The sequence below is a fragment of the Cetorhinus maximus genome, chromosome 20, assembly GCF_964194155.1.
Source record: "Cetorhinus maximus chromosome 20, sCetMax3.hap1.1, whole genome shotgun sequence".
In the NCBI taxonomy this organism is placed as follows: Eukaryota; Metazoa; Chordata; class Chondrichthyes; order Lamniformes; family Cetorhinidae; genus Cetorhinus; species Cetorhinus maximus.
Window position 1 is genome coordinate 80,080,887 of NC_135898.1, and position 23,295 is coordinate 80,104,181.

The following is a 23,295-nucleotide window of genomic DNA, read 5'->3' on the forward strand; positions in this document are numbered from 1 at the left end:
CCTTAAGGTTGGACGGGCAGCTCAGTTTACTGCTTTAATTGATACTTAGATGGCCTTAACAGGCCTTTGACAGTTTGGCGGGTGGGCAGCCAACCCGGCTGCGTGCCCGCTGAACTGAAAATCTAAATGACGCGCGGTGACTGGTGACGCCCGATGTCACCCTGCGTCATTTTACCCCACGGCGTGTGGGCCCCGCCCCTGCTCGCTGAGCCAAAAATTCTGGCCAGTGCCGTTAGATTTGTCTTTTTAATATTTTTACGCAATATTTTTGTACTGTGGCCCTATTTGCTGATAGCCCATGTTTCCTTTGCCTTCCACTTATGCTTTCTACTTTTCTGTCTTCCATTTCTATCTTTGTTTCCCTCTCTTGTGTCTCCCCGCTCAGGCTCCCATCCCCTTGTAGGATTCCTGCACCTGAACAATAGCCAGTGACTCTGCTGTTCATGTGTTAACAAGACGGACTCAGCTTGGCTGCAATTCTAACCTCAAATTAATTTCAATATAGATAAGCCTGGGGTGGTGCATTTGACCAGGAATATAAAGAGGCCACAGACCTCTTGGAGAAGAGGAGTCTAAATGAGGTAGAGAATAAAAGAGATCTGGAGATACATATAGATAAATCAATAATCAGGTTAATAAAACCATAAAAAAGAGACAGAACTCAGATTAATTTCTAATAGGATAGAATTGCACAGTTGAAAAGTTATGTTAAACTTGTATCAAACGCAGTGGAGACACTGCCTTACCTGATTGTGTGCTTGCGCTCACCATCTTTGTCTCCACAACAGCCTTCTTGGGGTAAGGGAGGGTGCTTGTGGTCGTACGAGGAGGGCTGATACTGGCCGATCGGCTACCTTTCAGCAACCGCTTCACATCATCCAGCTCTGTCCCTACGTCCAGCAATGAAACAAGATCAGTCAGAACCTGGGGGAACCCCGCTGGGCACAATACCCCTGATCTAGAACCCAGGGAGAACTCCCCTGGGCACTAAACTCCTGACCTAAAACTGGGGTGGGTGGGGAGGTGGCAACTGGGTTCAACACCTCTGATCTAGAACATGCGGGATGTTGGGGGTGTGTGGGCTGACCTGGTTACAACACTCTGATCTAGAACCTGGGGGTTGCCCCTCTGGCAAACTCCTTCACATACCCAAGGCATTATAAACCCTCACAGTTATTCACATCTCGCAGGGTTTGCACAAACTGCAGCAATTTACATTTATACAGTGCCTTTAACATAGGAAAACATCAGAAGGTGTTTCACTAGCAGAGTTATTAATTGGATAATCCAATCCTTGATCAAACTGGGGAGGGGTTTGAAGGGAGGGTTTTCTGAAAGGGGATGAAAGTGCTGGGGGGAGGTGGGGGAGAGGTGAGGACCCTTCAGGAAAAGGAATTCCACTCTGGGGTTGAGGATGCTGCAGGGAATTAAGGACTTTAAGAAACTGATACATGGCCATGTTGAGAATACCAATCCCATAAACGAGGAAGAGATCATTGGAAGAGTTGGTTAAGGGTTGAAGTTTGACCGGGACTCGGGTGACAGTTTCTCAGTTTAATTGTATTATGGGTGTTTAGTTGTATTCAGGTGGTAAGCACCTGGGTATATCATTGATGTAAAACATGGGGAATCCCTCTGGGTACAATTTTACTGATTTGGAACCTGGGGGAATCCCCACAGTGATCCAGGTTATGGGTGAGAGCAGCAATGTCCCTGAGTTGATCATTTCCTGATTCCTGAATTAGTAAAAAGTCATTCAGCTGAATACAGTGAGAAATCAGAATCAGTAACCTGGGAATGTAGGCAGATGTAACTGGGGAAGCCTGTGCAGCATCTGTAATCTTTATGCAGATCGGGCCTTGACCATCACATCATCCTTTACCCAGATTCCACATGTTCTGTCATTAAGGTGGTGACAGTCAGTCACTCACAGGCACAACACAACTTTCTGGCCCTTGTTCCGCTGGCTCTTGCTGTAGCCTCCCTCCCCTGGGTGAACCCCATTCCTGAAATTGAAGGTCTGAGAACCAGGACTCATGCTGGCAGAGAGAGACAGAGAGAGAGGGAGAGAATATGTTTTAAATTGACTGGTAATAGGATTCCAGGGCTTAGAGAGTTAAATTATGAGGTTGTATAGACTAAGCTATTATTCACACTGCTTGTTGGCAGTAATAGCTTTGGTTGCAGGGAGGAGGGGTTGGTTGGAAAAGGAAGTAATATGGGAAGGGTGATTTTCAGGAAGGGTGATGTTCAGATCAACCATGTGATCCAGCCTCAGAACATAGGAAGAGGAGGCCATTCAGCCCCTTGAACCTAGTCCACTGTTCATTTATATCATTGCTGATCTGTATCTTAATTCCATCTACTCACTTTGGTTCTGTAATCTTTAATACCCTTACTCAATGAAAATCTATTAATTTCAGTTTGGGAATTTCCAATTGCCCCCCAGTCTCAACAGCTTTTTAGGGGAGAGGGTTTAAGATTTCCACTCCTTTTTGTGTGAGGAAGTAATTCCTGACATCTCCCCTGAATGACCTGGCTCTAATTTTAAGGTTCTGCTCTCTTGTTCTGGACTCTCCCCACCAGAGGAAACAGTTTCTCTCCATCAACCTCATTGTATCCCTTAATCATTATTAACACCTCATTGGGTCACTCCTTTATCTTCTTTTAATCAAGTGAATAATAGCCTAGTCTATACAACCACATAATTTAACTCTCTAAGCCCCGGAATCCTATTACCAGTCAATTTAAAACATATTCTCTCTCTCTCTCTCTCTCTCTCTCTCTCTCTCTCCCAGCATGAATCCTGGTTCTCAGACCTTCCATTTCAGGAGCGGGGTTCACCCAGGGGAGGGAGGTTACAGCAAGACCCAGTACAACAAAGGCCAGAAAGTTGTTTTGTGCCTTATTGTCCTCCACTCCCCCCAACCCCTAACCCAAAGTTTTACTGACAGCTGAAAGGGCTGAAGCCCTACTGGGGTACTTACATCGTCCGGAAGGTGAAGCACTCTGTAGCCGGGCTCGGATCACACTCTCTGAAACACAAGGGGTTCCCATTACGCAGCGGTACAAGAGGGTAGGACATCACTCTCAGCTGTTCTCACCCTGCTCATCTCTGCTCAGTGGCAAACTCCTTCACGTACCCAAGGCATTATAAACCCTCACAGTTATTCACATCTCGCAGGGTTTGCACAAACAGCAGCAATTTACATTTATACAGTGCCTTTAACATAGGAAAACATCAGAAGGTGCTTCACTAGCAGAGTTATCAATTGGATAATCCAATCCTTGATCAAACTGGGGAGGGGTTTGAAGGGAGGGTTTTCTGAAAGGGGATGAAAGTGCTGGGGGGGTGGTGGTGGGGGAGAGGTGAGGACCCTTCAGGAAAAGGAATTCCACTCTGGGGTTGAGGTCGCTGCAGGGAATTAAGGACTTTAAGAAATTGATATATGGCCATGTTGAGAATACCAATCCCATAAACAAGGAAGAGATAATTGGAAGAGTTGGTTAAGGGTTGAAGTTTGAGACCAGGACTCGGGTGACATTTTCTCAGTTTAATTGTATTATGGGTGTTTAGTTGTATTCAGGTGGTAAGCATTAACTGGGGAGTAACCAGTGCTCAGCTGTGGCTCAGTTCATAGCACCCTCGCCTTTGAATCAGAGGGTCGTGGGTTCATGTCCCACTCCCGGAAAACCAAGAACTGTGATTGTACTCGAAAGAGTTGCAATCTGTGACTGTTGATAACTCGAAAGAGTATATTTCAGAACAGGCTGGAAGTGTGGTGGTTGGGTTGGAGGTGCATGATTTGTAATGTGTGTCTGTGTAGATAAAAGCTTATAAATGTAAAAACACTAGTTTTCAGTTCCATCTTTCGCTGCCTGACTTTCTGCATTGTAACATGCTACTTTGCTCCAAAATAGTGCCAGAGGATCAATAATGGCCAGCTAAGCAAGAAGACAGGGCCTTGGTTTAATATTTTGTCTGAAAGACAGTACCTCTGACAGTACGGCACTCCCTCAGTGCGGACCCTCTGACAGCACAGCACTCCCTTAGTACGGACCCTTCAACAGCGCAGTACTCCCTTAGTACAGACCCTCCGACAGCGCAGTACTCCCTTAGTGTGGACCCTCCGACAGCGCAGTTCTCCCTTAGTACAGACCCACCGACAGTGCAGTACTCCCTCAGTACGGACCCTCCGACAGTGCAACTCCCTCAGTACAGACCCTCTGACAGCGCGGCACTCCCTCAGTACAGACCCTCTGACAGCGCGGCACTCCCTCAGTACGGACCCTCTGACAGCGCGGCACTCCCTCAGTATGGACCTTCAGACCGCGCAGCATTCCCTCAATACAGACCCTCTAACAGCACAGCGCTCCCGCAGTACTGAACCTCCAACAGTGTAGCGCTCCCTCATCACTGCAGTGTGTATATAAGTTCTAGTGTCTGGAATCAGACTCAAACCTGTGACCTTCTTTTCTGAATTAAGAGTGTGACCCATGAGCCAATCAGAGCTGCAGCGTGGAGCCAGGCTGCAGTGGGGTTCATTCGGGGCAGGTGAGTAATCTGTGTCAGAGCCACAGACCAGCTGCTGCTGCGCACATCACAATCCGCTTCTTTTTCTGAGTCCTGTTCTGTGTTGTGACCTCAGGATGGGATACAGCAGCTACAGATCGCACTATGATTTTGTTGGGCAAAGAAATAGACTGGACTCTGAATCAACCGTTGAGAAGCAGGGCAGGTGTAGTCTTACCTCGACTCTGACTCCTTCCTCTGGTTTGTGAAGTACCTGAGAAGCAGCAAAAAGACATCAATTAGTATGGAGCATTGCAGCTCAGGACAGGTGCTGGAGAGAGAGGATGTCCCAGAGGCGTCAAGGACAGAATCATTTGGCTACAGCTAAGGAACAAAAAAAAGTGCAACTACATTGCTCAGTGTAGCCTATAGGCCACTAACTAGTGGGAAGGATGTAGAGCAACAAATTTGCATGGAAATTACAGAAAATTGCAAGAATTATAGAGTAGTTATAGTGAGGGACTTGAATTATCTGAATCTAAACTGGGATAGTAGTAGTGTAAAGATCAGAGGGTGGGGGGGCAAGAGTTCTTCGAATGTGTTCAAGAGAATTTTCTACTTTCCAATCCAATGAGAAATGAAGCATTGTAGGCCTGGTTCTTGGGAATGAGGAGGGCCAAGTAGATCAAAGCCAGAAATTTCCTCCCATTGTGGGGGTTGTGCAGGGGCGGGCGTGAACCCGATCAGGGCTGCGCCGTCATTTTACGTGGGTGGGCCAATTAAGACCCGCCCGGTGTGTCGCTCGCCCGGAAGTGTTGAGTGCTCCCTGTGCGGGTGGGGGGGTGGGGGGGGTGGGATTCCCTGAGTGGTTCCCTGTGCTCTTTCGCGCATGCGCGTGAAAGAGCGCAAAGATCTCCCTGAGGCACAGAGATGCCTCAGGGAGATTTGCTTCAGTGTTAAATTTTTAAATAAAGGATTTTTAAACTTTTGAAACATGTCCCCTCATGTGACAGTGAAACCTCAACCCGCTCGTGGATGAGGTTCCATGAAATATGTGAAGGCTGCCTGGTCTCTTCGCCTGCCCGTCAACCTTAAGGTTGGACGGGCAGCGTGTTTAATTAGTTTTTAACAGGCCTTAATAAGCCTTTGACAGTTCAGCGGGTGCACAGCCGAACTGAAAATCTAAATGACGCGCAGTGACATCGGGACGCACGCCCGACGTCACCCCATGTCATTTTACGAGTCGCTCGCCGATGGGAAAATGCTGCCCCAAGTATACCATAAGGTTAAGGCTGACTCTAGAAAAGGACAATGAGTAATCCAGAGTAAGAATAATTAACTGTAGGAAAGCCAACTTCAATGGGGTAAGAACAGATCCGGGCCAGGTAAATTGGAATCAAAGTTTTGCAGGCAAAACTGTGACTGAATAATGGGCTGTCTTTAAAGAAGAGATAGTTCAAGTACAGTCAAGATATCTTCCCATGAAGAGGGAAGGTAGGGCAAACAAATCCAGAGCTCCCTGGATGAAATAAGAGATAGCGATTAAGGTGAATCAGAAAAAAATGTGCTTATGACAGATGTCAGGTGAATAATACAATGAGAACCAAGCTGAACATAGAAGGCTCAAAAGGAATTGAAAAAGAAAATAAGAGAAGCGAAGGGAGAGTATGAGAAGAGACGGCCAGCTAACATAAAAGGAAATCCAAAAGTCTTCTATAGGCATATAAATAATAAAAAGTTGTTAAGAGGAGAAATAGGGCTGATTAGGGAAAAAATAGGGAATTTACACATGGAAGCAGGGAGCATGGGTGAAATATTAAACGAATACTTTGCATTTGTCTTTACCAAGGAAGAAGATGCTACCCAGACAATGGTGAAAGAGGAGGTTCAGGCACTAGGTGGGTTTAAAATTGGTAAGGAGGCGTATTGGGTCAGCTGTCTGTACTTAAAGTTGATAAGGCACCAGGACCGGTGATGCTTCCAAGAATACTGAAGGAAGTGAGAATGAAAATTCCAGAGGCACTGGCCATAATTTTCCAATTTCCCTTCGACTCAGGAATGCTGCCAGTGGACCGGAGAATTGCAAATGTTCAAAAAAAGGGTATAAGGAAAAGCCCAGAAGGTACAGACTGGACATTCCAGATTAACCTCAGTGGTGGGGAAGCTTTTAGAAACAATAATTAGGGACAAAATTAATATTCACTTGAGCAAATATGGGTTAATTAAGAAAAGCCAGCATGGATTTATTAAGGTCAAATCATAGCTAACTTGCTTGATGAGGGTAATGTTGATGATATGGTGCACATGGACTTTCAAAAAGTATTTGATAAGATGCCATACAACAAACTTGTGAGCAATGTTGGAGGTCAGGGAATAAAAGGAACAGGAGCAACAGGGATACAAAATTGGCTGAGTGACAAGAAGCAGAGAATAATGGTTAATGGATGTTTTTCAGTCTGGAGGAGGGTTTGTAGTGGAGTTCCCCAGGGATCGGGGTTAGGACTCCTGCTCTTCCTCATCTATATTAATGGTCTAGACTTTTGTGTACAGGGCATAATTTAAAATTTTGTGGATTTTACAAAATTTGGAAGCATTGTGAGCTGTGAGGAAGATAGTGTAGAGCTTCAAAACTACATAGACAAGTTGGTGGAATGGGCAGACAAGTGGCAAATGAAATTTGATATAGAGAAGTAAAAAGTGATTAATTCTGGTAGGAAGAATACAGGGAGATGATATAATATAAAGGGTACAATTCTAAAGGGGGTGCAGGACGAGAGGGACCTGGGTGTATCCATGTATAAATCATTGACGGTGGACAGACAGGTTGACAGAGCAGTTAATAAAGCAAACTAGGCTTTATCAATAGGGGCATAGGGTACAAAAGGAAGGAAGTTGCGTTAAATCTTTATAAAACACTGGTTCAGCCTTAACTGGAGTATTGTGTCCAGTTCTAGGCACCACATTTTAAGAAGGATGTGAAAGCATTAGGGAGGGTGCAGAAAAAGTTCACAAGAATGGTTCCAGGGTTGAGGAACTTCAGTATTGTAGATTGGAGAAGTTGGGACTGATATCCTTGGGGAAGAGAAGGTTGAGAGGAGATTTGATAGAGATATTCAAAAACATGAAGGGTCTGGATGGAGTAGATTGGTGGACCTATTGAGAACCAGAGGACACAGATTTAAGGTAATTGGCAAAAGAAGCAATGTAGTCAGTGGTTGGAATCTGGAATGCATTGCCTGAGAAAGTGGTGGAGGCAGATTCAATTGAGGCATTCAAAAAGGAATAGAATGATTATCTGAAAAGGAAATAAATTGCAGGGTTACAGCAAAAAGATGAGTGGAACTCGGTGAATTGCACCCTCAGGCCAAATGGCATCTTTCTGTGCTGTCGCCATTCTATCATTATATGATCTTTCGTACTGCACAGGTTAGATACAGAGTAAACCTCCCTCTACAATGTCCCCATCAAACACTCCCAGGGCAGGTACAGCACGGGGTTAGATACAGAGTAAACCTCTCTCTACAATGTCCCCATCAAACACTCCCAGGGCAGGTACAGCACGGGGTTAGATACAGAGTGAACCTCCCTCTACAATGTCCCCATCAAACACTCCCAGGGCAGGTACAGCACGGGGTTAGATACAGAGTAAAGCTCCTTCTACACTGTCTCAATCAAACACTCCCAGGGCAGGTACAGCACGGGGTTAGATACAGAGTAAAGCTCCCTCTACACTGTCCCCATCAAACACTCCCAGGGCAGGTACAGCACGGGGTTAGATACAGAGTAAACCTCCCTCTACACTGTTCCCATCAAGTGCTCCCAGGACAGGTACAGCACAGGGTTAGATACAGAGTAAAACTCTCTCTACACTGTGCCCGTCAAACACTCCCAGGGCAGGTACAGCACGGGGTTAGACACAGAGTAAAGCTCCCTCTACACTGTCCCCATCAAACACTCTAATGCTGGAGAAGGGGGCAGCACCCTCCTCTATACTTGGGATCTTGCATGGTTAGTGTTTACTGGTTAATCAGAAGAGAATGAAAGTTTGATGTTCTTACTGAATTCTTTTCGTGAGACTTCTGGGGAGGAATTTCCACTGGAACTCCCTGCAAAAAAAGAACGTTCATTTCAGGTAGCTCTTCTGCAGCCTTGCAACATGCAACATTCATCAGCCTGACTGCCTCTTGCTCTCCCTCTCTCTGTTACTCTCTCTCTCTCTCTGTTTCTCTCTCTCCCTGTCTTTGTTTGCCTCTCTTTCTCTGTCCCTCTCTCTGTCTCTGCCTCCTTTTCTCTCTCCCTGATTCTCTGTTTCTCACTCTCCCTATCTCTCTGTCTCTCTCTCTCTCTCTCCCTGTCTCTCTCTCTCTTACTCTGTCTTTGCCACTCTCTCTTTCTCTCTCCCTCTCTCTGTCTGTATCCTTCTCTCTCTCTCCCTGATTCTGTCTCTTACTCTCCCTATATCTCTCAGTCTCTCTCTCTCTCCCTATCTCTCTCTCTCTCCCTGTCTCTTTCTCTCTCACTGTCTCTCTCTCATCAGTCACAGTTACCTCTCCCTCCCCTCCACGTACCCTCATATCCTCCTCTCCGGCTGATGAACGTTTTCCGCTCCAAGGATGTTTCTGGTGAAATTGAAAGTGTTGAGCCTGGGAATCGGGTCCGGGAATATCCACTGGAGGTGCCTCGTCCCGCTGTTGGAAAAAAAACCAGAATCATGGCATTAGTGCGATAAACATCTGCACCAAATCTCATCTCATCGATCAGACAGGATCTAGTCAGGACAGACAGACAGACAGACTCTCGGGACATGCAGAGTCTGGGACAAGTGTTTATATTCATTCACAGGATGTGGGGTTCACTGGCTGGGCCAGCATTTATTGCCCATCCCTCGTTGCCCTTGAGAAGGTGGTGGTGAGCTGCTTTCTTGAACCACTGCAGTCCATGTAGTGTAGGTACACCCACAATGCTGTTAGGGAGGGAGTTCCAGGATTTTGACCCAGCGACAGTGAAGGAACGGCGATATATTTCCAAGTCAGAATGGTGAGGAACTTGGAGGGGTAGTGGTGTTCCCATGTGTCTGCTGCCCATGTCCTTCTAGCTGGTAGTGGTCGTGGGTTTGGAAGGTGCTGTGTAAGGAGCCTTGGTGAATTCCTGCAGTGCATCTTGTAGACGGTACACACACTGCTGCTACTGTGCATCGGTGGTGGAGGGAGTGAATGTTTGTGGATGTGGTGCCAATCAAGTGGGCTGCTTTGTCCTGGGCGGTGTTGAGCTTCTTGAGTGTTGTGGGAGCTGCATTCGTCCAGGCATGTGGGGAGTATTCCATCACATTCCTGACTTGTGCCTTGTAGGTGGTGGACAGGCTTTGGGGAGTCAGGAGGTGAGTTACTCAGTGCAGGATTCCTAGCCTCTGACCTGCTCTTGTAGCCACAGTATTTATATGGCTGGTCCAGTTCAGTTTCTGGTGAATGGTAACCCCCAGGATGTTGATAGTGAGGGATTCAGTGATGGTAACGCCATTGAACGTCAAGTGGCAACAATTAAATTCTCTCTTGTTGGAGATGGTCATTGTCTGACACTTGTGTGGTGCGAATGTTACTTGATACTTGTCAGCCGAAGGTATCCGGGGGGGGGGCGGATAATAGTGTTGGGGTGGGAAGGGGAGTAACACTGTGTCAGGGTGCTCAGCGATGGGAAATAAGGGAATACCAGGAGTGTCAGTCTCATTCTCCAATACTGGAGATCAGACCCAACCCTAGGAGTAATTCTGCACTCATTCACTCCCTCCCTCCCTCACTCTTCTTTCCTATGTTTATCTGTCTCTCTCCTTCTCACTCTCTTGCTCTTTCTTCTTCACTATCCCTCCCTCTCATTATCTCTCTCCACTGTCTCTCTCTTGTTCTCTTTCTCCACCTCACTAGCCCTCTCTCCATCTCTAACCATTAATCACCTTTCTCTCATTCTCTTCCTTTTCTTGTCCATCTCTCTCTCTCTCTTAGTTGTGCCGCTCTCAACCCTGTGTCTCCCTCTCTCTCTGTCCCTCTCTCCCCGCCCCTCACTCTCTGGGGTACTTACATGCACTGTGATAGCTGGTGTTAGTTGATGAAGCAAAGTCCTCTGTTCCATACCCTCCTGTGAGAACCTGGCGTCGAGAGGAGGAACCAGCACTACTGTAAGTGCCTCCTGCAGAAAACCCACAAAAGACAAAATAAAGAGAAGAAACCATGCTTCAGCTACACAAAACCCTGGTTAGACCACAGCTGGAGCAGTGTATACAGTTCTGGGCATCACAGTGTAGGAAGGGTATATTGGCCTTTGAAGGAATGCAGCAGAGATTCACCAGAATGTCACCAGGGCTTCAAGGGTTATATTATGAGGAGAGATTACATAACCTAGGCTTGTCTTTCCTGAAATATAGAAGACTAAAGGAATAACTTCACTGAGATTTTTAAAATTTGAAAGATTAGAAATTGATAGCTTAGTGAGAAACTTTTTCTGCTGGTGGGAGAATCTAGGACAAGGAAGCATGACCTGAAAATCAGAGCTAGACCATTCATGAGAGAAGTTAGGAAATGCCCCTTCACACAAAGAGTGGGAGATGTCTTTGACACAAAGCAGTAGAAACACAATTAATAAATTTAAATCTGAGATTGACAGATTTTTATCAACCCAGGGTGTTAAGGGTTACATAGAAACATAGACAATAGGAGCAGGAGTAGCTCATTCCGCCCTTCGAGACTCTCCGCCATTTTGTCTCCCTCCTCTCTCCAGCCGCATTTGCTGAAATCCTGACTCCGATCACAGTCCCCCTCTCCAAATAGGATCATGGCTGATCCTCTATCTCTATCTACGGAACCAAGGCAGGTGCAAAGAGTTGATACAGATCAGCCATGATCTCACTGAATGGTGGAGCAGGCTCAAGGGGCTGAATGGCCTCCTCCTGTTCCAGTGTTTTTAAACCTCACTAAGGAAAGCCTGAAGGGGAAGCCCGGTGTAGGGGAGAGTGAGAGAGAGCTCCACGGGTGTCAAGTCTTGGGAAAGAATAATTTGGAGAGGGAGACTGTAATCGGAGTCAGGATTTCAGCAAATGCGGCTGGAGAGAGGAGGGAGACAAAAATTCAGAGATCAGATGGTTGATAAAATAGAAACACAAGGAAGGGAGTAATAGAGGGGGGGGCGGGTGGGTGGAGAGTCGCAGAGAGACAGATTGAGCAAGTTATAGACTGAGATAAACAGAGAGATAGGGACAAAGAGTCACAGAGCAACAGAGGGATGGGAACAGAGAGTCAGAGAGAAAGAGAGAGAGACAGAAGAACAGAGAGTGTGGTAGACTATGAGAAAGTGAATGAGAGAGAGAGAGAGAGAGAGAGAAAATGAAGATGTGTGATAAGGAATCAGTGTATGGCCCTCCATTCTCCTGGTCTCCCTATAGTCTCAGATTGTGTTTGGAAGCCTATCAATCCCAAAGAAAACCTTTTGTCTCCAGCTAACTCAAGAAATTTCTGACATTCTCATTTCCCAATGGTACCCAATTCTTCCATTATCCAGGATAAGCCTTTCAAGACACTCAGACACACAGCCAAACACAAACACAGCCACACACATGCTCACACATGCTTAATCACTCAGACATATACACGCATCCTGTCAGCATGACACTGACATCCCATCCCTCCTGAACTGTAGCTAGCATAGCCCTCCCCAGGACAGTCATTTCCTTGTTTGCCCCAGTGCAGGAGCAGGACCACGGAATCTCCATCCAGTATATCTCACTATCCCAAGGCCTGTGCAGAGTTACTCACGTGGTGGAAGTGAGGTCAGTTTTGAGGTTATCACCTCCGTGACAGCTGCAAGAGAAGAGCGAACAACTTAACAACTTACATTTATACAGCGCCTTTAACATAGTAACGCATCCCAAGACTGCTTTAAAGCAGTGTTATTAAACTTGACATCAAGCTACTTAAGGAGATATTAGATCAAAAGACGAAAGCTTGGTCAAAGAGGTATGTTTTTAAGGAGTGGCTTCAAGGCAAAGAGAGATATGAAGAGGCAGTGAGTGTAAAGAGGGAATTCCAGAACTTAGGGCCCTGAGAGCTTAAAGGCATGGCCACCAATGGTGGAGCGACTAAAATTGGTAATGCATAAGAGGCCAGAATGGGAGCAGTGCAGAGATCTGAGGATTGTAGCATTGGAGGAGATTACAGAGAAAGGGAGGGGCAAGGCCATGGAGACATTTGAAAACAAGGATGAGAATTGCAAACTCTTGGTGTTGCCGATCTGGGAGCCAATGTAGGTCAGTGAGCACAGATGGGTGAACGGAACTTTCAGTGAGTTAGGACACAGGCAGAGTTTTGGAGGTGCTCAAGTTTACAGAGGGTGAAAGATGGGAAACTGGCCAGGAGCTCATCAAAATATTCAAGTGCAGAGGTAACAAAAGTTAATCAGTTACTGATTAAAGTCATAGTTGACATGACTCAGCATCATATGACAAAGCCAGGTAGCAACAGCTGGTAAACAGCACTCCAAGTCACCAGACTTGTGGGCTCAAAGCTGGCTGTTTGTGGCTCAGACTCACTATGGGCAGAATTTTCCTGTAGGCAAGCGGGGGCGGGGCCCGCTCGCCGACGCATAAAATGATGCAAGGTGTCATCGCGCCCCATTTAAATTTTCAGGAAGGCGGGGGCACAGCAAAATCAGTTGTGCGCCCGCCGACCTGTCAATGGCCAATTGAGGCCATTGACAGAGTCGTTTAAGTAATCAATGGACCTGTCCATCCAACCTTAAGGTTAGCGGGCAGGTCAGGAGCCCCGGCGGGAATTAGAAAAAGCATGAAACTTCATCCACTGGCGGGCTGAGGTTTCATGTAGGTTTTAAAAAATTTAAAGTTTTTAAAAAAGTTATAGACATGTCCCAACTCATGTGACAGTGTCACATGAAGGGACATTTCAGGGATTTTTTTTTTCTATTTTTAATAATTTGTACAGTAGAGATGATCTCCCTGAGGCAGCACTTAGCCTCAGGGAGATGAGTGAGCTCTTCCGTGCATATGTGCGAAAGAGCGCACTCTCAGGTTTAGGGAATCCCCTCCCCCCCACCCACCCGCACAGGGAGCGCATAGCGCTTCTGTGCGGACGTCACGCTGGGCAGGCCTTAATTGGCCTGCCCACGTAAAATGGCAGCTCGCCCCCCGATTTGGGGCGCGCCGATCAGAGGCGCGCCCGCACTTCACCTTCCCCGCACTGGGGGGGAAAATCCTGCCCTATGTTTCAGGAGGATGTGAACTCCCCTGAGTGATTGATTGATGCTTTAATTTGCTGAAACCACAAGTCAAGCTGTGGATTGAGAAAGTGTGACAGGTATCACCAGCAGTCAGTGACAATCTGTAGCAGGTCAGTGTGCCCCATAATGATCTCCTGGTGTCAGCAGGAACTATTTAATTTAAGGGATGTTACTGACTCCGGCCTGAGAAACAAGGTTACAAAGGGTAGACCATGTTGTCTCACTGTGTCTGACAGCCTCACCTTACCCCTTACAGAGCCCACTCATTGACCCAGCCACCCCATTGGGCAGACCAACTTCCTCCAAATGATCCCACCATTCCCCTTCATTGCTTCCAGCACCCACAGCAAACCTGTCCTTACCACTGTCTGAGTAGTTTCCTCCGCCCATCGTCCTGTTTCTGCCATTCTCTATTTCAAAGATACCTATTAGGGAATTGGAGATAAGTGGAGTTAGCACCAGATCAGAGCAATGTATCCACATCAGAGACTCGCACCGATTCAGGCAACCCCAGGAGTCACTCTGGATGCAAGCTGACACTCCAGATCAAGACTGTATCCCATGTGCGATCTACGACTTTACATGTTGCAAACTCTGCTTCAACTATTCAATGTTCCTTTCAATTTTTCCAGTAATTGGCTTCAGATGTGGCTTGTTTTATACAGTACCCCAGGACAAAATCTGAAAAAACACAGCCTGCTTACCGCTGTCCATGTAATCTTCATGATTCAACTTCTGATAATTTCCTACACGATCCAATTCATAGTCAGCTGTAGAGAAAGAGAAAAAAATAGATTAAAAGTTGGCAGGTGAGAAGAAAGTCAAATATTTAAACTGCATCTCCTTACATGTCTGAGTGTTTTATACACAATTATTAATGGAGGAATGTTGGCCAGAACATACAGCTCTTCATTAATGCCACACTCGCCAACAGACAGAGACTCTTGAGCTCAGGAACCCGAGGCAAGAAAGAATTTGCATTTCTATAGCACCTTTCACCACCCCAGGATGTCCCAAAGTGCCTCACAGCCTTTGTATCTGCAGTACCTTTGAAGTGTTCTCACTCTTCTGCTATAGGAAATGCAATAGTTAGATGTAGCAACATGGCACAACCATCATGAGTGTGGACAACCAGCTGAAAGACGGGATTGGGCTGGATGGATCTTTTTGGCTGGTGTAAGCGTGATGGGCCAAATGGCCTCTTATAGTAAGGTCGCACAAAAAGAAATGAGACAATGAGCAAATCACCTGTTTCAGAGATATTGGTTGAGGGATAAAATATTGGCTGTGGGAGAACTCGCTGCTACTTTCCAATAGTAACCCAAGAATCTTTTATGATCTTCTGGGAGGACAGAGGGGGGCCTCAGTTTAATGCCTCATTGCCCCTCTGTTGGTAGTTTTAAAATCAATAATTTAAGTGTGACGACTATTGTGTAGCCTGATTCAATAGATTATTTAAGATATTAAGCTAACATGGTCAGAAGCCATTTTGAATTAACTCAGGATACATTTTAAAAACTAACCAGTTACTGTGTAATTGGAAACCGACCAGACATGATTGAACAAGTAGTGAGCCTTGATTGTGAGACAGTTGAAGAATAAGTAATTATTTAATAAATGTACTGGTAAAGGCTGGTAATGTAACCTATAACAGAAAGTTTGTTATGTTTTACGTTTTATGGTAACACGTAATTAACACATGATTTAAAATTTTTTTTTATTCATTCACAGGATGTGGACTTCACTGGTTGGGCCAGCATTTATTGCCCATCCCTAATTGCCCCTAAGAAGGTGGTGGTGAATCGCAATCCATGTGGTGTAGCTACACCCACAGTGCTGTTAGAGAGGGAGTTCCAGGATTTTGACCCAGCGACAGTGAAGGAACGGCGACATATTTCCAAGTCATGATGGTGAGTGTCTTGGATGGGAACTTTCAGGTGGTGGTGTACTAAAATGCCAGTCTGGAAAGATAAGCTGTGCTAAATCCAAAGCTTTCATGACCTTGGGAGGTTACATGAAGATGGATGAAGAATAAGATATTATTCCAGTATGAAACATTTTGAGTAGCCCCATTGTGTTACTGCATGGGAAAATGTTCACAGGTGTCAGGAACCAATTATAAATAGGCAGATGGTTAAGTTAACTAATTATTGCTTGACAGTTGGGCTAATTCAAGGTAAGAAAATGTGCGCTGAGAGTATAAAAATGAAGGTTTTGGGAAGCAGTTTTGTTAGCATGTTATCCACGTACTGAGTGACCAGAGAGTGATCATCATCCCCCTGCCTTTGGTCTGATCACCTGAGGAAGCTGTGAAAAGTCTGTTTAGTTGTTAAGTTTTTCCCTTTTGCTATTAATTGAAACTTTGTCTCTATCTTTTTAACTTGTTATCTTTCTACCTTTTAATTGACAATAAATCTTTTGAATTCACCACTGTTCGGTCTTGCCTGAAGGTTAAATCTAATGGGAACCAAATGATTCATTAAATAATTCACAATTGGAGATTTATTGCAAATGAGTTGTACTTCATAAATCAAATTCTATATCTCTGATAGTGCAGCACTCTCTCAATACTGACCCTCCAACAGTGCAGTACTTCCTCAGTAGTGACCCTCTGATAGTGCAGCATTCTCTCAATGCTGACCCTCCAACAGTGCAGTAGTTCCTCAGTACAGGCCCTCCGACAGTGCAGCACTCCCTCAATATTGACCTACTGACAGTGCAGCACTCCCTCAGTGCTGACCCTCTGACAGTGCAGCTCTCCCTCAGTGCTGACCCTCCGACAGTGCAGCGCTCCCTCAGTACAGGCCCTCCAACAGTGCAGCACTCCCTCAGTACAGGCCCTCCAACAGTGCAGCACTCCCTCAATATTGACCCTCTGACAGTGCAGCACTCCCTCAGTACTGACCCTCCGACAGTGCAGCACTCCCTCAGTGCTGACCCTCTGACAGTGCAGGACTCCCTCAGTACTGACCCTCCGACAGTGCAGCACTCCCTCAGTACAGACCCTCTGACAGTGCGGCACTCCCTCAGTACAGACCCTCTGACAGTGCAGCACTCCCTCAGTACTGTATTGGGAGTGTCCGTATGGATTTCGAGCCGAGGTCCTGGAGTGGGGCTTGAATCCACAACCTTCTGACTCAGAGGGGAAAGTGCTACCCACTGAACCACAGCTGACTCCGCAGCCCAGCCGGTGGAGCTGGACTTCAGAAAATCAGCAGGCCAAGGAGCAATGGGGTAGAAATTGGATGGAAATATGCAGAGAATGAGCAGATTGGAATGGGACAGAAAACCCTGGCAGCAGAATTTCACCTGGTGCTCCTGATTCCCAGGGTTAACTCCCAGTAGCAGCAGCAGCTGCAGAGGGGCCAGCACCTTCCAGGAGAGGGAAGCTGAACAATCCCACTTGGTGAGGCTGGAAAACTACAGAAAGTAACTTTACTGTTTTCTGATTATCCAGAGAGAGATTTCCGCCCAATTCCACCCTGCTCTGTAATTACGGGAGGATTCTGTTTAATCGCTTTTAATCACAGAGCTCTGCTTTCATTTTTATGGCGCACAGTAATTGCTCCTGGAAACAAAACAACTATCAAATTCAAACCCATGAAGCGCTCCTCACATCTTCCCTGGACAGAATGATCTGTGCTTTAGTCTAAGAATCAAAATACCCACATTTTGAGCTTCTGTTGGAACATGCGTTAATATGAAACCATCTGCGCTTGATGCGAGGGTGAATGAGCCAAACATTTATGAAACGGAGAGTCCCACGTTATTTTGCCCAGTCAGCAAGTAAGGGAGGGAAAGAGAGGGAGGGAGCAAAGGGGTGAGAATCGGAAGAGAGGGAGTGAGGAGGGAGGAAGGAAGGGAGGGAGAGATAGAGGAGGGAGTGGGGGGGGGAATGAGGAGGGAGAGATGGTGACTGTGTGGGGCTGCAGGTAACTGCATAAATTTATCCTCCCACCATCTTCGCTAAAATTAACTAACTCGACACCTGCCCAGGCAAGACACTGTCTGTATGTTTCAGGATTACATCAGCTACTGCATTTAGTAAGTCAGAAATCATTCCGAGTTCAGAATCAGAGAATCACTGAATCACAGAACGTTACTGCGCAGAAGGAGGTCATACAGACCATTATGTCTGCACCAGCTCTCCGAATGAGCATTATGACTTAGTGCCATACTCCTGCCTTTTCCTCATAACCCTGCACATTGTTTCTATTCAAATAATGATCTAATGCCCTCATGGATGCCTCGATTGAACCTGCCTCCATGGCATTTCCAGGCAGTGCATTCCAGACTCGAACCACTCGTTGTGTGAAAAAGTTTTTTCTCACGTCACATTTGCTTCTTTTGCAAATCACTTTAAATCTGTGCTCTCTCGTTCTTTATCCTTTTACGAATGAGAACAATTTCTCCAGATCTACTCTGTCCAGCCCTCTCATGACTTTGAACATCTCTTTCAAATCTCCCCTTGAACAGTCCCAACCTCTTCAATCTATCTTCATAACTGAAGTTTCTCATCCCTGGAACCATTCTTGTAAACCTCTTCTGCACTGTCTTCAACGCGTTCACATCCTTCCAATACTGTGGCGCCCAAAACTGTACACAATAGATCAACTCACATACTGATCCATGTGGAACTCTACTACTAATCTTCCTCCAGTCCAAAAAACAATCATCAACCATTACTCTCTGTTTCTTGTCATTCAGCCAATTTTGTATCCACGTTGCTACTGTCCCTTTTATTTCATGAGCTATAACTTTGCCTATAAGTGGCACTGTATCGAATGCCTTTTGGAAATCCACGTACACCACATCAACAGCATTAGTGTTGGATCAGTATTAATGACCTAGGCCTTGGTGTACAGGGCATAATTTCATAGTTTGCAGATGATACAAAATTTGGAAGCAATGTGAACTATGAGGAGGACAATGTAGAACTTCAAAGGGACATAGACAGGTTGGTGGAGTGGGTAGACAGGTGGCAGATGAAGTTCAATGCGAAGAAATGTGAAGTGATTCATTTCAGTAGAAAGAACATGGGAAGACAGTATAAATTTTTTAAGGCAGAGCTAGATAGATTCTTGATTAACAAGAGGATGAAAGGTTATTGGGGGTAGGCAGGAATGTGGGGTTGAGGTTACATTCATATCAGCCATGATCTTATTGAATGGCGGAGCAGACTCGAGGGGCTGAATGGCCTACTCCTGATACTAATTCATATGTATGTGCGTATATAAAATAAAGGGTACAACTCTATAGGGGGTGCAGAAGCAGAATGACCTGGGGGCATAAATCATTGGAGGTGACAGGACAGGTTGGGAGAGCAGTTAGTAAAGCATACAGTATCCTAGTCTTTATTAATAGGGACTTTGAGTACAAGAGCAAGGAGGTTATGCTGAATTTATATAAGACACTAGTTTGGCCTCAACTGGAGTACTGCATCCAATTCTAGTCATACATTTTAGGAAAGATGTGAAGGCATAAGAGAGGGTGCAGAAAAGATCCACGAGAATGGATCCAGGGATGAGGAACTTCAGTTATGAAGATAGATTGCAGAAGTTAGGATTCTTTTCCTTAGAGTAAAGAAGGTTGAGAGGAGACTGAATAGATGTATTCAAAATCTTGAGGGAGCTGGATAGAGCAGATAGGGTGAAACTGTTCCCAGTTGTGAAAGGATTGAGAATGAAAGGGCACAGATTTAAAGCTATTGGCAAAAGAAGCAAAAGTGATATGAGGAGAAACTTTTTATGTAGCGAGTGGTTAGGGTTTGGAATGCACTGCCCAAGAGTGGAGACGGGTTCAATTGAGACTTTCAGAAGGGAATTAGATTGTTATTTGCAAAGGAAGACTGCGTAGGGTTATGGGGCGAAAATAGGGAATGGTAGTAAGTGAGTTGCTCATTCGGAGAGCCAGTGCAGGGACGATGGGCCAAATGGCCTCCTTCTGCGCTGTAACAATTCTGTGATTGTGATTACCCTCATCAACCCTCTCTGTTACCTCTTCAAAAAACCTATGGTCAGTACTGAGTCTGCTATCACTCCTAGATCTCTTCCCTAACTAGTTCACACAATTCATCAAGTGTGTCCCCATAATTGTTTTCAAAGTATTATGCCCGTATTTATCGGTGTTGAAACTCCTCTCAGTACATCTCCCTCTGCATTGGTCGCTGGCTCAGGCTACGGCAGTATAGTGGTTATGTACCTGGACTAGTATTAATCCATATGACTGTGGGGTTTAACCAGAATACCCAGTCCCGTGACTGTATGACCTGATCCATCTCCCCTTTTTACATCCAGCATTCCTATGTTGCTATCTGGATCTGCCTCTGTCCTGAGATTAAACAGCAACATTTCACATCTCAGTGCTCAGAATGAAACTGTCAGTCCAGTCAGAACACAAGATCAAACGAAGCAAGGAGTTTAAAATAACTGTAATTAAGTGAAGAGAGAGAGAGCAGTGAGACAGCGCAGGGTAATCAGGAGTCGGTCCATCCTGTGAGTGCCCACTGGTCTCACTCTTACCAGAGAGGATGGAGATTGAGGAAAACGTGTAATATTAAAGGATATAGAAGGCTGCTTTCCTTAGTACAGTGACCAATGTTTTCTGAAATATCCAGACCAGGAACATCCTACAGCCCGTCCCAGGTCTGTGCTAAGTCAGCTCAGTGAAAGTAGAATCATAGAATCATGCAGCACAGAAAGAGGCCATATGGCCCATTGTACTTGTGCCAGCTCTTTGAAAAAGCTATCCAATTAGTCCCACTGCCTTGCCTGTTCCCCTTACCTCTTGCAGGCAACAGATTCAAGATCACGATATCTCACTGCATAAAAATATTCTCCCAAGCACAGACCCTTCACCAAGCACAGACCCTCCACTAAGCACAGACCCTCCACTAAGCACAGACCCTTCACCAAGCACGGACCCTCCACCAAGCACAGACCCTTCACCAAGCACGGACCCTCCACTAAGCACAGACCCTTTGCCAAGCACGGACCCTTCACTAAGCACGGACCCTTCACCAAGCGCAGACCCTTCACCAAGCACGGACCCTCTACTAAGCACAGACCCTCCACTAAACACAGACCCTTTGCCAAGCACAGACCCTCCACTAAGCACAGACCCTTCACCAAGCACAGACCCTTCACCAAGCACGGACCCTCCACCAAGCACAGACCCCTCACCAAGCACGGACCCTCCACCAAGCACGGACCCCTCACCAAGCACGGACCCTTCACCAAGCATGGAACCTTTGCCAAGCACGGACCCTTCACCAAGCACGGACCCTCCGCCAAGTATGGACCCTTCGCCAAGCACGGACCCTCCGCCAAGTATGGACCCTTCGCCAAGCACGGACCCTCCACCAAGCACGGACCCTTCACCAAGCACAGACCCTTCACCAAGCACGGACCCTTCACCAAGCACGGACCCTTCACCAAGCACGGACCCTTCACCAAGCACAGACCCTTCACCAAGCACGGACCCTCCACTAAGCACAGACCCTTCACCAAGCACGGACCCTCTACTAAGCACAGACCCTCCACTAAGCACAGACCCTTCACCAAGCACAGACCCTTCACCAAGCACAGACCCTTCACCAAGCACGAACCCTCGACTAAGCACGGACCCTCCACTAGGCACAGACCCTTCACCAAGCACGGACCCTCCACTAAGCACAGACCCTCCACTAAGCACAGACCCTCCACTAAGCACAGACCCTCCACTAAGCACAGACCCTTCACCAAGCACGGACCCTCCACTAAGCACAGACCCATCAGATCACTTCATTAGAGCCAAAAAATTTCAAAGGTCTGTTGAAATAAAGTAAACTTTGAAAACAAACTTTTCAGCTACAATGTGAAATGAAATGCATTAAATCTAAGTTCTAAACTCAATCTTATTGACTGATTCATAAATAAATACATAAGAAATTATTAAAACTTCAGGGGAAATGTCCGATCAGCAATGTTTACAATGCTCTGAGCTGTACAGGTGGGACCTGCTCTCTGGACTCGAGATTACAAAATTCGTGAAGTTTTTGTAATTCTTTAGTGAAATAGTTCCTACCTGCCATTCCGTGCTGAGTTATAGTCTGTGTGAGCTGCTGATTGTGCTGCTTTCTGTCTTTAACACCCTCTGCGTGTGAGAAGGCGTGAACACTGACGGATTCAATCGGAATGCCTTTCCCTTTTCTTCAATTTAATAGCTCGAATCTGATTTGTGCCTGATGGGTGCTCTAATTGAGGTGAAGCCTAGGCAGGTTGGGAGTGACTAAAAACCTCGCCCAGATGAACAAACCTTCCCCTGAAGCTGCAGCTTTACAAACAGCCTCACCTGGCTGATTTCCAGCTTTGTGTGTCTAAAAGGAATTGTTACCTTATTCCCTGCCTCAAAGAAATCAACATATTCCTCCCCTCCCCACACACTCCCTCCCCTCCATAAGTAATGATGAATCCACTAGCTAGAGGTGTCAACACTCTCTCCTCCAAAGCTGAGCATTGCAGACCTGATCAAGAGGTTGCGGGGTCCATAAAGTGAAACCCACTCCTTTCTGCTAACTCTGTTAGGCACCAAAAGAGCATCTATTCTGAGAGAATGTGGGGAAGCACGTAATTTTCTAAAGTTCAGCAGTGTAGATGGGCCAGGCTGCTATTGTCTGCTGTCTGCTCAATTAATACATAAACTGCACTTCCCAAAAACCACACACACAGAGGTCAGGATGGGACTTCAATCTTGACTGTTATGAGGCCAGTATCATATTTTTTCTCTTAGAATCACTTCCTGTGCCTCTCTCACTCTCTTTCTGTGTCTCTCTTACGCTCTTTCCTGTCTCCATTACTCTCTTTCCTCTTTCTACACAGTGCCAAACAGCCCCAACCAAACTCACAAACTATGTCCTCTTTCAGAATTGTCTGCATTTGGCACTGTTGATCACATTGTTCTCTCCATTATCTCTTCTCTGGGGCCCAGCTCAGCAGGAATGCCCTCGTTTTGTTCCACTCTTACCTAATTGCGGCCAGAGTAGCTTTATTATAGAATCAAACAGCACAGGAGGATAAAAATTGCCTCATCAACACCTGTACCAGCTCTTTCAAAAGCTATCCAATTAATCCCATTCCCCACCCTAGTCTGCTGCTTTTACCTGATTTCAAGTTTTAAAATTTCCAAAATATCACCCACCATCTGCTCTGTTCTAACAAACACTTTTCCAAGTTTTTTTCTGTAATTGTATTTCTTCATACCAGGCATCACCCTAATGAATCTGTCCTGTTCCCTCTCTAGAGACCCAACATCCTTCCTATGATGTGGACACAATACAGCACACAGTCCTCTAACAGAGATCTTACTGAGGTTTTAGATCGGTTCATCTGAACCTCTTGTGTTTTATATTCTGTACCTCCATTATAAAACTAGAATTTCTTTAGCTTGTTTCATGGCCTTATCGCCCTGAGGGGCTGCCTTTAATGTCCTGTGAACCTGTTCCCCAAATCCCTCTGCTCTTACCCAGC

General features: G+C 46.0%; 1 protein-coding gene across 1 annotated transcript in view; it reads right to left on the minus strand.

The window, feature by feature from the left end:
- The window catches only part of LOC144694497 (uncharacterized), a 130,853-nt gene extending 108,909 nt beyond the window's left edge, over positions 1–21,944 (minus strand). The window contains exons 1-10 of the mRNA XM_078564993.1: positions 21,854–21,944; positions 14,494–14,559; positions 14,152–14,214; positions 12,313–12,357; positions 10,586–10,693; positions 9,082–9,201; positions 8,572–8,619; positions 4,752–4,787; positions 2,988–3,035; positions 747–890 (exon numbers count right to left, since the gene is read on the minus strand). Of these exons, the coding sequence (XP_078421119.1) occupies positions 747–890; positions 2,988–3,035; positions 4,752–4,787; positions 8,572–8,619; positions 9,082–9,201; positions 10,586–10,693; positions 12,313–12,357; positions 14,152–14,214; positions 14,494–14,559; positions 21,854–21,860 (685 nt within the window). The 5' untranslated portion in view covers positions 21,861–21,944. The remainder of the gene's footprint in view (positions 1–746; positions 891–2,987; positions 3,036–4,751; positions 4,788–8,571; positions 8,620–9,081; positions 9,202–10,585; positions 10,694–12,312; positions 12,358–14,151; positions 14,215–14,493; positions 14,560–21,853) is intronic.
- Positions 21,945–23,295: the final 1,351 nt, after the last annotated feature.